Source organism: Sitodiplosis mosellana, unplaced genomic scaffold (genome assembly GCF_009176505.1).
Source record: "Sitodiplosis mosellana isolate CC-2019 unplaced genomic scaffold, AAFC_SMos_1.0 Smas_scaffold_6197, whole genome shotgun sequence".
Lineage (NCBI taxonomy): Eukaryota > Metazoa > Arthropoda > Insecta > Diptera > Cecidomyiidae > Sitodiplosis > Sitodiplosis mosellana.
Window position 1 is genome coordinate 974,349 of NW_022601438.1, and position 14,804 is coordinate 989,152.

At 35.0% G+C, this 14,804-nt stretch overlaps 5 protein-coding genes across 5 annotated transcripts; all 5 read left to right on the plus strand.

The window, feature by feature from the left end:
- The first annotated feature begins 6 nt into the window (after positions 1 to 6).
- LOC129577523 (larval cuticle protein 65Ag1-like) lies at positions 7 to 3,123 on the plus strand. The gene is made up of 2 exons (XM_055464757.1): positions 7 to 2,339; positions 2,583 to 3,123. The coding sequence occupies exons 1-2, from the start codon at positions 2,328 to 2,330 to the stop codon at positions 2,955 to 2,957; spliced, it is 387 nt and encodes a 128-aa protein (XP_055320732.1). The 5' UTR covers positions 7 to 2,327; the 3' UTR covers positions 2,958 to 3,123.
- A 2,842-nt stretch (positions 3,124 to 5,965) lies between these two features.
- LOC129577524 (larval cuticle protein 65Ag1-like) lies at positions 5,966 to 6,891 on the plus strand. Its single transcript, XM_055464758.1, has 2 exons — positions 5,966 to 6,110; positions 6,367 to 6,891. Exons 1-2 carry the CDS (start codon positions 6,099 to 6,101, stop codon positions 6,727 to 6,729), a joined length of 375 nt encoding a protein of 124 aa, XP_055320733.1. The 5' UTR covers positions 5,966 to 6,098; the 3' UTR covers positions 6,730 to 6,891.
- A 2,665-nt stretch (positions 6,892 to 9,556) lies between these two features.
- LOC129577525 (cuticle protein CP14.6-like) lies at positions 9,557 to 10,609 on the plus strand. Its single transcript, XM_055464759.1, has 3 exons — positions 9,557 to 9,711; positions 9,990 to 10,232; positions 10,306 to 10,609. The coding sequence occupies exons 1-3, from the start codon at positions 9,700 to 9,702 to the stop codon at positions 10,426 to 10,428; spliced, it is 378 nt and encodes a 125-aa protein (XP_055320734.1). The 5' UTR covers positions 9,557 to 9,699; the 3' UTR covers positions 10,429 to 10,609.
- Positions 10,610 to 11,593: 984 nt separating this feature from the next.
- On the plus strand, positions 11,594 to 12,303 carry LOC129577530 (cuticle protein CP14.6-like). Its single transcript, XM_055464770.1, has 2 exons — positions 11,594 to 11,637; positions 11,835 to 12,303. Exons 1-2 carry the CDS (start codon positions 11,626 to 11,628, stop codon positions 12,243 to 12,245), a joined length of 423 nt encoding a protein of 140 aa, XP_055320745.1. The 5' UTR covers positions 11,594 to 11,625; the 3' UTR covers positions 12,246 to 12,303.
- A 744-nt stretch (positions 12,304 to 13,047) lies between these two features.
- Positions 13,048 to 14,508, plus strand: LOC129577529 (endocuticle structural glycoprotein SgAbd-1). The gene is made up of 5 exons (XM_055464769.1): positions 13,048 to 13,154; positions 13,291 to 13,391; positions 13,469 to 13,774; positions 13,933 to 14,098; positions 14,171 to 14,508. Exons 1-5 carry the CDS (start codon positions 13,152 to 13,154, stop codon positions 14,273 to 14,275), a joined length of 681 nt encoding a protein of 226 aa, XP_055320744.1. The 5' UTR covers positions 13,048 to 13,151; the 3' UTR covers positions 14,276 to 14,508.
- Positions 14,509 to 14,804: the final 296 nt, after the last annotated feature.

Genomic DNA, 14,804 nt, shown 5'->3' on the forward strand with positions numbered 1-14,804 from the left:
GTATATTGATCAATTGATAATTGGCCACGGCATATGAATAATTTAAATCGAGATTCTAACGATTTGGTTTCTGTTTGTATCAAAAATAGTGCCAGAAGCCATCCTCCGCGCTCTCGAATACATCAAAAGCCACCCAGCACCAGAACAACAATAAATTGACCAAGTGAACAGTGATGAAGCAGTTTAGTCAGCTTTCGTTTTAACATTGGGTCTTTGGATAATAGCTTTTTTTATTTTAAACATCCTTTTTGATGAGAGAAACAAAAACATTGAATTAGATTAACATGTCGAGTGGTAATCGTGATTTAGCGATTTAATTATCAATTATTTTAAGCAAATTGTGTAATTTACGAGGTACGCCTTTTGTGCCCGACCAATTGATGTGAAATGTATCTACTGCAGTAGATACATGTATAACACTGCCCAATACTCATCTTTTTTATTCAAATCAATAAAATAAAACTGTCTACGGAAACGGAGGCACAAAAATATACAAAAAAAAAAAAATTACGACCATATATATTATTGTTTGAACAAAGCGCTTAAATCTTAGGCTTTTTCATTAATCCCATTTGGATGCAAATAAAAATAAAAGTTATCGAAAATATGGTCATAAAAGTTCACAAAATACGCACACGAATTCTATTAGCATCTTCATCGTAAACGAGAATAAAACCAATAACATGATGTAATTTACTCAAATTCTCAACGAGAGAGCTACTTATTGACTCTACAATTTTAGAATCGACAACGATTCCAATGCTTTATTTGCTTAATTCGGTCATCCGAATACTACGAGCAAATACTCTAATGAAAAATCCAAAACGCATCGCTTATAATAATGACTTTGCGGCACCAGTTCATGTGCTGAAAACTGAACCAAAATCAAAATTATTATTGATATGTTTTTAACACCATGATTAATCGCTGTCCAAAAAAGGAAGTCGTAAAATATTAGAGTTGTTGATTCAAAGAAGCGCCTTTAAAAACCTGCAACAATTTCTTTCAATGCTAACAGTTGGTTAGAGATTATTTTCTGAAGACCCTACACAGAGAAGAGATTTTTCGAAAACTTCAATATTAAACTGAGTGACAATTAATTTGGCAAACTAGTTCATAAATTGTCACATCAACAATTTGCAAAAATGTCCATATTTTGAAAGTATTGTGCTTTTTGAGAGACAATCAACACATGAATTTGGAAACTCAATTCACAATTTTGGGATTTCTGCCGAAAATATTATGCAAAATATTATTTTGTTCCTGTTTGAGCCGACGCGTTGTCGATTGACGCCCGATTACAACGATAGAATTATGCAAATAATAATTTAAAATGAGTTGGTGATATACTACCCCGCCAAAATGAACATAATATTTCGCACATAAATTGTTGGTGCCACCGAAACACACTGTAATATAAACGATGGTGGTATATGAATCTGAATGCTGATCGCGTTCCTATTTCGGGTTCTGATGGGTTTGTGAAGTTTGTCTCCAATCCAATCACATTTTTAGGGAGAGGAAGAGAGAGAGAGAGAAAGAGAGAGAGAGAGAGAGAGAGAGAGAGAGAGAGAGAGAGAGAGAGAGAGGGAGAGAGGGAGACTGTATGGAAAATGATTATTTTCATGAAATATGCATATGAATTATCGCCCCACCCGTTATGCAAGTTGAATTTCGTTTTTTTTTTGAATAATAAAATAGGAAAATATTTCTCCGTCGCATACATCTTTCACGTTACATTTAGGTTTACATTTCATACGCCGATGAAGGCTGGTGCAGTTGCATTATATCCATATAGACAGAATAATCCGGTTGATAGAGCTTATGATTATTTAAGAAGATTTCTGTTCCATTCATATAAAAATGGCACTGAACTGGTTTCATTTTTCATAATACCATGCTTCCAAAAATCACTCACTCTAACCGCCGATTAATATTACCATATTCGGATACGACATGGTCATCGAAAATGTTCACCCATTGTTGTTGCTTTCAATTGACGATTATCAGTTGCGGCTTCTTTTGGTCCATTTTATGAATAACGCCGCTGTCAACATCACATCGGCCGATACAGCCGACGAATGAGATGAAAGATCATGGGGAATGCCAAAAGCGTTCGAATATTTGTGACTTATTGTGTGTGTATCCGATAGAGAGAAAACTATAACAGTGTCACATGTCCATTCGCCACACGCACTCTTTTTTCATTCGCAGGCGGCAGTAGCGATCGATCCAATTTTTTTGGTATAAATATTGGACGCGGCCGAGCTTTTGACATCAGAACACAATTTGTGATCAGTGATAAAACATCATCAAAAAAAATCAAAATGAACAAAATCGTGAGTAAAATTTTTGAAATTCGTCTGTTACAAAAAAGGACCGAACAAAATCCAAAATAGTCCCTATTACGAAATTGTTGGTTTGGATCAATTTTCTTCTGCGATTGAGATCAAAGTGAATTCGATTTTCCACTGGGAACATGTGTTTTATGGCTGTTGTCCTTTTCGAATCGATCAGAATGTCAAATCATTTGTTGTTGATGTAATACAGAAAGTATTGTATACTAATTTTACCTTTCGTAGGCTATTGCCTTCTTCGCTCTCATCGCTGTGGCCACCGCTGCCCTCCTCCCAGCTGCATCATCCGATTCTCAAGCCACCGTTCTTCGTTCAAACGCCGTCGTCAACCCAGACTCATACAGCTATGCCTATGAAACCTCAAATGGAATTGCCGCCAAAGAACAAGGACAGCTGAAACAAATTGGATCAGAATCAGGCATCGCTGCTCAAGGATCATACCAATACACAGCACCAGACGGTACTCCAGTCCAAATTCAATATGTAGCTGATGAGAACGGTTTCCAACCACAAGGTGCAGCAATCCCAACGCCACCACCATTGCCAGCCGCTATCATCCGTGCTTTGGAATATCTTGCCCGCAACGCTCGTCCACAATAAATCAACAATCCAAGTGCTTTAAACAATTTTTAAAATAGTCAATTTCGAAACCACCAAATAAACATCCAATAAATCAGCAAATCAGATTCAATTTTGTAGATTCAATTCGTCCAGAATAATGATTTGATACTACCAGAATAAAACCAATTAAAAAATTGAAAAAAAACCAAAACGACTTTTTTCTATTCAACCCTTTACGATATTTGTGACATATATGGATCATATTTTGTTTTTGGCATGTATTTCTCACATTTTAGAACCGATTTTGATAAAATTGGTTTCTTTTGATAGAGAATGAATGTAGCTACACACAGAAGAAGTTGCCTCGGGAAGTTGATATGTTCGCCATGAAACAAGGATTTAATGTATTGGTTCCTCGATATTTCTATATAAATTTTACCGGCATCACCGTAAATATGAACCGGCGTTGACATAATTTCACATATGCCATCTCCCAATTCACCGGGGTTTCTTTTCTGTATGTATCTATAATAAAATATTTATTTAAATTTCTTCATTTAACTGCATTTACAATTAAAAGTGTTCTTTAGCATATGTTTTTTACATTGTTTGTCGACTTAAATTCTATTGGAAGTGTGATGGAAATTAGAAAGTACTATAATATTGGATATTTGTTAAAAAGAACACTTCAAACTCGAAAACCCTTCGATTTTAAATTCAATTAGCCTTTTGTGATTTTTTGTGTTTGGAAATCCCTGAAAAATGGTACAAATCATTAAGTCGTTGAAAAATGGAAAGTGTTCACCTATTTCCGTTTCGTTTCAGTTTTTTCGTTTAGAGTTTTAACTAACCATATTGACTCAAAATATTGATGTGGTCATGGTCCAGTCAAACCTAGAACGAAATTGTGGTTTCACATAAATTATGCATATTCTCTCATATAAATAATTTTGAAACATATTCAAGCAGTCACCTATCCATGTATGATGCCTGATTATTTTGTTTAGTCTTTCTTTTTATTTTGTGTTACCATAAATGCAAATCGTCTTTTTTCTCGTTTCTATGAGAAAGACGCGACGACAGAAGATGAAAAAAAAAACATAACGAATAGGATGAAATGATAATCAAACTATCTAAATATCGTTTATATAGAGATTGGTAAATTATGCGCACGCACTGTGAACCCTTGTAGTTCGAATATGAGTGAAATATTTTAATTAATATGTACATGTATGCTTAATTTTATGATATTTATGCTGAATACGACTAGTAACAGCAGATAAAACAAGCGAAAGCTAGGTCCGATGAATAAATAAAGAGGTAACATTTATCTAAACTTCCAATTGAAATATTTTATTTTTATTTTATTTAACACCGCCAAGCTCTGGCTGAATATATTATAATAGAATAGAGGTGTAGACGGAAAAGAGTGCAAGATTTTTACATCAATTTTTACTAATTTACAATATAACTTTCAGTTCTCGCCTCGTTAGAAACCTGGATCTTTTCGTAATCTTTTCACCATTTACACAATAGGACATGAAAACAAAACACAGTCATACAACCAAGATGGAAATGCTTGATAGTAGTCAGATAGCAAACGGTCCAAAATAACCTTTGGTAAACGTTTCCAAAGGGACAAAGGCTATGTGGAGCGTTAAATGTTACGCGTTTAATTTGAGACTTTGAGACTGCAAAAGTCGTCACTCAATATATACAGTAGATAAATTGACCAGAAGTTTTACGTCGGTTGGGCAGATCCATGTTGATTGAAGAGTGGTTTAAGATTATCATTGAACCATGATTTGAAGCATAAAAGAGCATTCTATGCTATTAAGTGGTTAATTCAAAATTGAATAGAATTTGGGAAAATAGCTCGCCAACTCGACGGATGGCTATAACACTGATCTATATCTAATTTACAATATATAGGTGTAAAGATCACAGATAGGTATCATTATTTCTATAGAAACATATACGAGGAATGTTAGTGAACAATTCGTCAGTCTTTTTAAATGAAAGTTAATGTTATCGAATAAGAGCTGAATTTCAAACGGATATGAAATAATATTTTATGGTTTTGCTTTTGCTTTTGATTTTATTCATTCAACGAAAAGAACAAATTCTTGGGCAAATATTTGCCAAGCTTAGTTCACATACTGGATTCAAGCTAATAAGAAAAATAAACTCCGAAGAAAATAATCATTTGGACCAACCAAAATATTCGTTTGTCAGAGTTCGTCAAAGTTCATTTCAACTGCTGACATGTCAATTGTCTTTCGATTCCATACCATTAAAATATTACGATCTATATAATCTATACTCATTTTTTCTTCTTTTAAAACTGTCCTTCATTGAACGGTGGACTCAATTGGTCAAATTTCAAACAAAATCACCTTGTCACTCCTTTTTTTGTGTTTCAATGAAGAAATTTTGAATGACAAATATGATTTACTGTTAGGTTTATGAACAAGTTGTGAATAATTCCGAAAAGGTCACCGATGAAATAATACTGCGTGCACATTGGCTGTCCGAACAATGTTTGCTACTTTCGATTTTTATGCATTTCGTTGGAATTAGCATTTTAGAGCTATTTAAATGAACAAAGCGCCATTGAAATATTTTAGGCTCGAATCGTTGGCATCTCAACAAAAGCAGAACAATGTTTAATGATGCTTGAAAAGGTGACGAGAGAACAGATGATTTAACCAAAGAGAAACAAATAGAAATGATTCTTATAAACAAGACAAATTCTATATATTGAGAAGTTGATGTTCCAATCGTTTTTACCTGAAAAAAACTTGATTTTATGCTAAATTCGTTGTTGTTTTGTCTCGTAGGATTCCACCGAACGAAAAAAAAACAGTGTCGTCTCGAAAACCTAGTTTCGCTTTTGCGTTTGTATTGTCTGATTTTTTCTCGACTCTCTTTTTATTCATTCGCAGACTTTATCAAAATTATTGTGCATTTTTGTTTTTAATTTTTTGTTCGTTTGTTTCATTTCATCGTCTTCATATCAAAGAATCATATGAAAAACAGAGATGAAGCAAAAAAAGACAGGTCAGCTAAAGCACAGTGTGATAAGGTCAAAACGGAACAATTTTTGGTATAAATAAGCGTTGCAGCGCCTTGAGAAGACATTAGAAGTTTATTTGTCAAAACAAAAACAACAAATCCAAAATGAAATTCGTTGTGAGTATCAAAAGACAAGACACAATTTTTTTTTCTTCTGAGAATCAGGTGTCGGTTTGCCAGTGAAACAATTCAGTAGTGTAAAAATGATCATCCAATTTTCAAGTGTTACAATGGAGGATCAATTTTGGGATAAACGTGGATTTACAATCCAGTGTATATCGGCCAAGTTGAATTATTATTATTTGTTTTCGCATTTGAGCTGTTTAAATGTGTGAAACTTGTGTGGTTCATATGCGATTTTTCCCAATTACAGGCTATTGCATTTTTTGCTGTTGTAGCTGTTGCCTATGCTCAACACCCAGATGCTCAAGCTGAGACCCTTCGGAATGAAGCCGTTGTCAACACAGACTCATTCAACTACGCATATGAGACCTCAAACGGAATTGCCGCCAAGGAACAAGGCCAATTGAAACAAATCGGTTCAGAATCAGGCATTGCTGCTCAAGGCGATTACAGTTACACTTCCCCAGAAGGCGAGAAAATCCAATTGAGCTATATCGCCGATGAGAACGGTTTCCAACCAACGGGCTCACATTTGCCAGTCGCCCCAGCAGTGCCAGAAGCTATTGCTCGTTTGGTCGAGTACCTTGCTTCCCACCCACAAACCCAACACTAAAAACCTTCCCTTCAATAAATCCCAAAAACACAATTCCCAGAATCAACTTGAACCAACATATTACAGCAGTTCATTCAACTCATGTAAATAATGCTCCGTTGTAACTGCCTGAAATATGTGAATTTCCACAACTTGAAATAAATTAAAAAAAAAAAAACCAAATCTATTTGTTTCATTTCTTCGAATGCTTGAATATTCTCTTTATTTTGATACACTTGTACTTCTGATATTGTATTAATCATTCCACAAATGGATTCATAGATGTGTGAATTTAATTCCAATAAGTATGTGTATAACGCTATAAAAACCATCGATTATTTCTCACAGCTCAAATAATTCCATAAAAAGTATATAATAATAAATATTTCCCTGAAATAATGTTTGATAATTGAATATTTGACTTTTCGATCGATTTGAATGAATATTACTGCGGACAGTAAAGCTCAAAACGTTGATCTTGGAAATGAGTAAATCATTTCATCATATAAAGTATCATATTTGCACTTAATTAAAAAAATTTAATTTGCATTTAAAACAAATAAAGGAAATTCAATTCAAACAGATAAAATGCAAACAGACAAAGTCTTTTTTTTTCTCGGGTGCTATCAACTCTTTTTTTTCTCTCAAAGCTAACTAGAATAATCAACATTCAAGCCATGCATCGTTTTTATATTGAGATAAATCCATAAACCGGCAACGTTTATTTGACGAACTGTGAATCAAATGCAAATTTTACAGGTTTTTGTTTGAGTGAAAGAGAAGCCAAATACAAACTGGACTACCTTGCGAAGGAATCAGCTGTGAACAGTTGGAAACTGACACAAATTTGTTAGGAATATCGATAAATTACGAATTCGTTTTCTTATTTTTATTCAAAAATACATGAAATTATGCAGAATTCAATTCTGCCTCTTAATTGTGAAATCTAGATATGACGAGAATCATTTTGAATGAAAGTACGAATATGAATACGGCTTAAAACTTATTTTGACTCAATCCAGAAAATGAGCACAGATTTTATTGGGTGTATAACTTTGCTTCCGCCGTTTTTTTTTTCAATTTTTGAGGCTTTATTGTGAAAAATTTGTACAATATAATTAATTCAAAGTACTGTCCATCGGAAGCTATGACTTTTCCCCATCTTTCTGGTAATTTATGGATTCCGTCCCAAAAAAAAACTGTGTCGGCTTGGCGGCCAAAAAGGAATCAAGCCAATTTTTGACTTTTTTGAAAACAAGTGAACCGTCCTCCACTTAGGTGATATTGAATCGACTGAAACCAGTGGTAGTAAGAAAGCGCAATGTCTGGAGATTACAGCGGGGGCATAAAGGATTTTCAAAATTAATAGCTTCTTAGAAATTTTGGACTTGATAGCCAAAAAGTCGTTAAATTTTTTTTCTCAAAATTCGCTTCTTTTGCGGCGATAAGTCAATTTTTCGATTTTGCTGTCAGAAATTGGTATATATCGATTAGTTTCTGTTAGGAACGATAAAAACTTACATTTTGTTAAGTTTCTTCCACCTTCCGATGCACCATATCTGCCCCGACCCCGCAAATATGGAAAATCACCCTTTTTCGAGGGAGTGATTGTGGCACCCCCTATAATGACGAGTAACCACGATCAAAATGTGGTTTGATATGCTTGTGTCTATCGAGAAACGTCCATTCTTCACTACCAGTGTCCACTCGATAAAAGAATAATCTATTTTTCACATTTTTCCCGTATGAAAAAAACTGCTCCCGCAAATGCTGTTTTTTTGGCACGAACTCGGACATTTTTGAGCACAATAAAATTTATGATGCAGATAAAAATTTACAAATGTGGTGATGCAGAATTGTTGATAAATGCCCAAGCTTACCGTATGACGTTTTAGAGCTGATATTTTTCACCAGCACTTACCGCTGGAGCCATCTGTTGGAAAACGGCGGAAGCAAAGTTATACACCCAATATTTAAAATCGGCATATTTTCGATGTGGATTTTTATGAATCAAAAGGGTATTTCTTTTCCTAAGCTAATTGATTTCTCTGCAAATAAAAATGTATTTTAATAATAAAAAACATACAAAAGGGAGCAATCAATCTTTTGACTAGAACGAACGCGATCTAACATAATGCCCGTTACTCATTTTACTGTACATTTAGATAGTAGAGCTTAAAAAAAAGTTCAACACTATGCATAAACTTGGAAAGAGCTTGATAAACTTGATAAAATACATATATTTTTGATCGTGGCTAGTGCCCAATGAAAAATACAAATTAATTAAAGTTTTTATTGATCATAAGGAAATAAATTCATTTATCATCTTGCTAAATGCAAATCATTAAAGGAGTTCTAACGAATGCATTTTCAGGTATTAAAACATAAACCACTTAATATATACATATAATGAGAAGCATTTTAATGCATTGTTTTCGACCATTCTCGATATCGACAATTGACAGCGTAAACATCTCAAGATTGTTTTAATTGTGATTGAGTCTGATATGTGACATTCAAACAAAGATATGGTATATTGTTATTTACACCTGAGCATGTCATCACGTCAAAACTAGATATGTATTGTGTTTTTTTTTTTTTTCAGTTTTCGTTATCGCTTAGACGAATCGCACAAAAATTTATTCATTGCTATGATTTAGTAAGAATTCAGCTGCATAAAAAAAAAGTTGAATCTCAAGTTTCTATTTACATTTATATGGCGGAAAAAACGATATATTTTCAACTCTTTTGACTCCTCCATTCGCGGTTCAGCAATTATCACACATTTGGAGCGTCAAAATTATATTTTTTTTGTTGTAATTTTTTTTTTTGCATAACCTAATGCGAGCAGATAGAAGTGAAGAAAAAAACTAACGACTTTGATAAGTTCATTCGTTGAGCGTATTTTTGGTATAAATACGGTATCAAAACTGTGATAAAGCATAGAAAGCATTTTGTGCTCTTGTGATCAAAAACAAAAAATCAACCAAAATGAAATTCGTTGTGAGTATTCCAATGGAATTTATTTTTTTAGCGTGAAAAATATGAAAATATAAAAAACATTTTTGAAATAAATACAAAATTTGTGTGGAAATGCAAAAAAAAACCTATTGAAATTTTAAAAAAAAGTCAGTGTCGATTTGAAGTTGTTAGAGTTCTGAACGAAGCCTCATTGATCGTTATTCGATTTCCAACTCCGATGAAAACTCGACACTGGCCATTTGATAGATGCAAAAATTTGTTATTGTTTTACGTGTTTTTCTTTGTGTTTTCAATCGCAGGCCATTGCATTGTTCGCTGTCGTAGCTGTTGCCTACGCTCAACACCCAGACGCTCACGCTGAAACTGTTCGCAACGATGCCACCGTCAACGTCGACTCTTACAACTATGCTTATGAGACCTCAAACGGAATTGCCGCCAAGGAACAAGGCCAATTGAAACAAATCGGTTCAGAATCAGGCATTGCTGCTCAAGGCGATTATAGTTACACTTCACCAGAAGGCGAGAAGATCCAATTACAATACGTAAGTGACACTGCACATGGAACTTTACTCACTTAATGCCAACGCTATAAAAAATGATGATCTGAAATTACAGGTTGCTGATGAAAATGGTTTCCAACCACAAGGATCACATTTGCCAGTCGCCCCAGCTATTCCAGACCATATCACTCGTGCTTTGGAATACATCCGTTCCCACCCAGCTGCTCAACAATTCTAAACTTGTATAGCATGTGATTCCATTGTAGAAAAAAACCCTCAAAACGATAATAGACAAACACAAATCGTAAGACTTGCAGCTGTTACACCAAAATGGTTGCATTTTTTGCGATCATCACCCAAAAAATACTTATTGAAATAAAGTTTAACTGCCTTTTTCCTCGCATCTACTTTGAATTTTTTTCTGAGAAAAAAATGCAAATTAATAGTACATCTCATTTTTAAGACGAACTAAAATCCAGGAAATGATTTGTTGACATCGGTGAGCATTGGATGGCACAAAGGATCTTTATATCTGTAACGTCGAATCTTGCTTTGTGGCACTTTGCTTCTAGTACTTTGCATAGATACAAATGCAGCACATCTAACTGAAACCCAATATCGTGTTAATCTTCCTGATTTGAAGTGAGGCTCTTAATTTGTCGAAAACTGTAGCGATCGTGCTTTTGCGGACATCACATTTTTTAAACCTATAATTAAATGAAGTTCGATTGTTGATCCATGCCACAATTCTGCTTTTGTAATATCTTGCAATAATATGCACCCATTTCCTCGTTGTCATTGCTTTTAACACACAAAAGAAGCAGAAGAAACATTTTATCAGACACTCACTTCGAAACGTTGTCTTATCTACACTTCAATTTACACTATACAACGCTATACTTCAAGGTCTATGAAAGCGGTATTTTCCATGTTGAAAATTAAAGTACAGATAAACCTTAGCACTAGCAATCTGTACCATTTTTCATCAGGCGTCTCCACTCGCATTGAGTTTGTATTGTGAATGTTAAGGTGCGTGCAACGCCCTTCAATGTAAAAAACAATACAAGTGGAGATGATACACGAGATTTATCTGTACTTTACCGTCTAAGTCGTTCTAAATAAAAATTGTCTATGACGTATTCAACAGTTTTTACGACGCGATTATTTTGCATGAAACATTGAAAACGACTATAACTCTTCACGTAATTTGGAAACTAAGCGTGGGCTTCGAAATTATGTTTGCAATTTTTTGTCGCTATTTTTTGTTTGCATAATTAATGATGGAGATGGAACAAATATAAATGGCACCCGAAATCTACCACCACCGTTTGTATCGGCGTTGATCCAATTTTTGGTATAAATACGGTATCAAAACTGTGATAGAGCATAGAAAGAATCTTGTGCTCTTGTGATCAAAAATAAAAAATCAACCAAAATGAAATTCGTTGTGAGTACCAAAGAAGCTTACTTATTGAAAAATTGAGTGAGAAAAAAACCAAACAAGATATAAAAAGTGAAAATGAGAAGAAAAAAAAATTAAAATATAGAACAAAAAATGGTGTTTGAAACAGAATAGAAGAAAAAAAGAAGTGTTTTTTGGTTCGAAGTGAATTGAGTTTTAAACGGATCTTATTTTCATTCCAGGCTATTGCATTGTTCGCTCTCGTTGTTGGCGCATACGCCCAACACCCAGACGCCTCTGCTCAAGTCTTGCGCAACGATGCCGTCGTCAACCCAGACTCATTCAACTATGCATATGAGACCTCAAACGGAATTGCCGCCAAGGAACAAGGCCAATTGAAACAAATCGGTTCAGAATCAGGCATCGCTGCTCAGGGCGATTTCGGTTACACTTCCCCAGAAGGCGAGAAAATCCAATTGAGCTACATTGCTGATGAAAACGGTTTCCAACCAACCGGCTCACATTTGCCAGTCGCTCCAGCCATCCCAGCACAAATCGCTCGTGCTTTGGAATACCTCCAACATGCCGCTCCACAACAATCACAACAACAATTCGTTTCACCAAACCAATTGAAAATCTTGGCTGGCAAATAAGAACTAAATAGTGTGAGATAAACTACTCTTGTAGTTGCAGTTCATTCTCAAAAATACAATAAACCAGTTGTCCAAATTATGTAACCGCTGTTTTTATTATTCTCCTTCTCTCTTAATTTTGTTCTCTAATCGTTTGAATAAGCCATTCTCGTGCTCTTAATATGGATGAATTTGCGAATGGGCGGTCAAAAATTCAACGAAATATTCATTTTTAGATACAATTTTCGTCTTAGATCGTCATCATCACTGCCGTCATATGGTAGAGTGCTCATCGTATCAATCAATAATGTTTTTTTATTCATAACGTCAATACAATAAGAGATTTGTTGATTTTAGAAGAATAGACGCCGATTAACACATTGCAATGCCATAGATGTGCAGTGAACGTGGCTCAATAATCACTAATAATCCATAATGTATGGCACACCGAAGACAATTCCAATTCAACTACACAGCTATAAAAAAAAAATCCCATGATGACATTTACATTTAATTGATGATAATGAATAAAGTTTGTTAATTACATTGATTCCATAAAATAATAATCAAAACGATTCAGGTCTGTTCGAAGGTAGAAAGCTCGAATTCGAACGGTGTGCATGAATTGCGGCGTTTGATAGAGAAGGAAGGCACACACACACCCACCGTGTTTTCTGTCCGTCCAATTCCATCTAATGCTACGCATCTTTCGGCAAGATAATAATTAACTCAAATTTATCGTTTAATTAGACCAGTTTTTCGATTATGAAATTCAAATTGAATGACATTTTGCAGATTGCATGTCATGGGGCAGCGCGCATTCGATTTGCTCACACACTGCACAATATAAAGTGCGAATGTTTCTCGAGCCGATTGCAATCGTCGGTAAAAAGTGTAGCCAGTCGAACGTTTACGTGAAGTTTAACCATGGTAAAAACATAGAGAAAATTCCTCCTGTGCATTTAATTTTTTGTTTCTTGCCTTGAGGCTCTGCCATCTATAGATTTCAATCAATTTCATTTCTATTTCATTGCAAATTTGATTGATAAATTGGTGCGCGGTGAAGGTTTTGCAGGCGGTGAAAATACTTTTGATTGGATTTTTTGGATTGGCATTGGTTCGTGCACAGGATGACGGTCGATATCGTCCATCAGGCGACGATGGAAGGTGAAAGTGATTTTGTTTGATAGAAATTGTAAACTTAAAGCTTAAAAGTATCGTTTTTTTCGTTTCGATTTGTAAAGATATCGCGGGGACAATGATGGTCGATATACTGGCACCAATGGCGAATACCTTCATCAAGGCGGTGGCGGCTCAGGAGGAGGAAATTTAATTGTAAGCATTGGGAATCGACCGGCACCGAAAGCCACTACAACAAAGTCTCCACCGCCGCCACCACCACCAACTCCACCCGTGTATGTCATTGATCCTCAAGGAAGTGGCGTTGTTGTCAATCAGGTGCAAGAACCCGCAACTTTAGGAGCAGCCGCAGCCGATATTCAAATTCTGCGTCAAGAGCACGAAGAAACTGAAAATGGATATCGTTATGTGTAAGTGAGCGCTTTTGTTCTATAAAGCGCCTAATTTTAGGCAAATTCCGCAAATTCGAACAGAGTAACTTTTTGCGAAATTGTGATCATGTGTGCTTTCTTGCCCAGTAAAGTTGTGAGCATAAAGTTAAAATGTGTTGAACTTTTGTCCGAAAAAGATATGAGACCCAAAATGGAATACTTGCCGAAGAAACAGCACAAATTGAAAAAACTGAAGAAGGCAAAGATGCTTATCGCAAAGTTGGCTACTATCAGTATCTCGGCGATGATGATATTTTGTATCGAGTTGATTATGTGGCTGATTCCAATGGATTCCAACCGACGGTATGCATTTTTTCAATCAAGTGATTTTGAATTGAAAGAAAAAAGAAATATTTTGGAATGTTGCTTTTTCAGGGAGATCATTTACCTACGCCACCGCCAATTCCGCCAGAAATCCAAGAACTACTGAATAATTTAGCAACCAAACAACCAGACGCCGCACAAAGAAGAGGATTCTGATTTTTGAAGATATTTGAACATGATTCGTGCAGTCGGCATGTGGCCAAGCAGATATTGTTCTTTATTGATGCTATACAAATACAAATGATCGAAACATTGTTGGATGACCAATGGTGCAATGACTCCAATGGTTCATTTTACTTTGTTCCTCTTCTTTTCGTTCCTTTCGTGTATTCATGATTCAATAAAAGTGTTCAAAGCAACCGCAAATCAATAAACCAGGATAAATTTTCTTTTGTTTTTTGTTGTTGTTTTTTTTTGTCTCCTTTTCTTCTGTTTTGCAATTGGGAACATTACAACAGTTTGAGTCCTACCGTAAATTGTGTCTGTAATTCGAAAAAGAATGTTGATGATTTTTTTTCTTTTTTTTAACGAAAAAAAAAATACAAAATTTACATATATCCGAATGAATTACTAGTACTATATCCAGTTCACTACAGAATAAAAAAAATGACGCAATCGTTCCATGAAGTGGGAGCGAAATTTGAATCGTGATGACATTCATAAAATTTGAAATCAACAAAAAAAC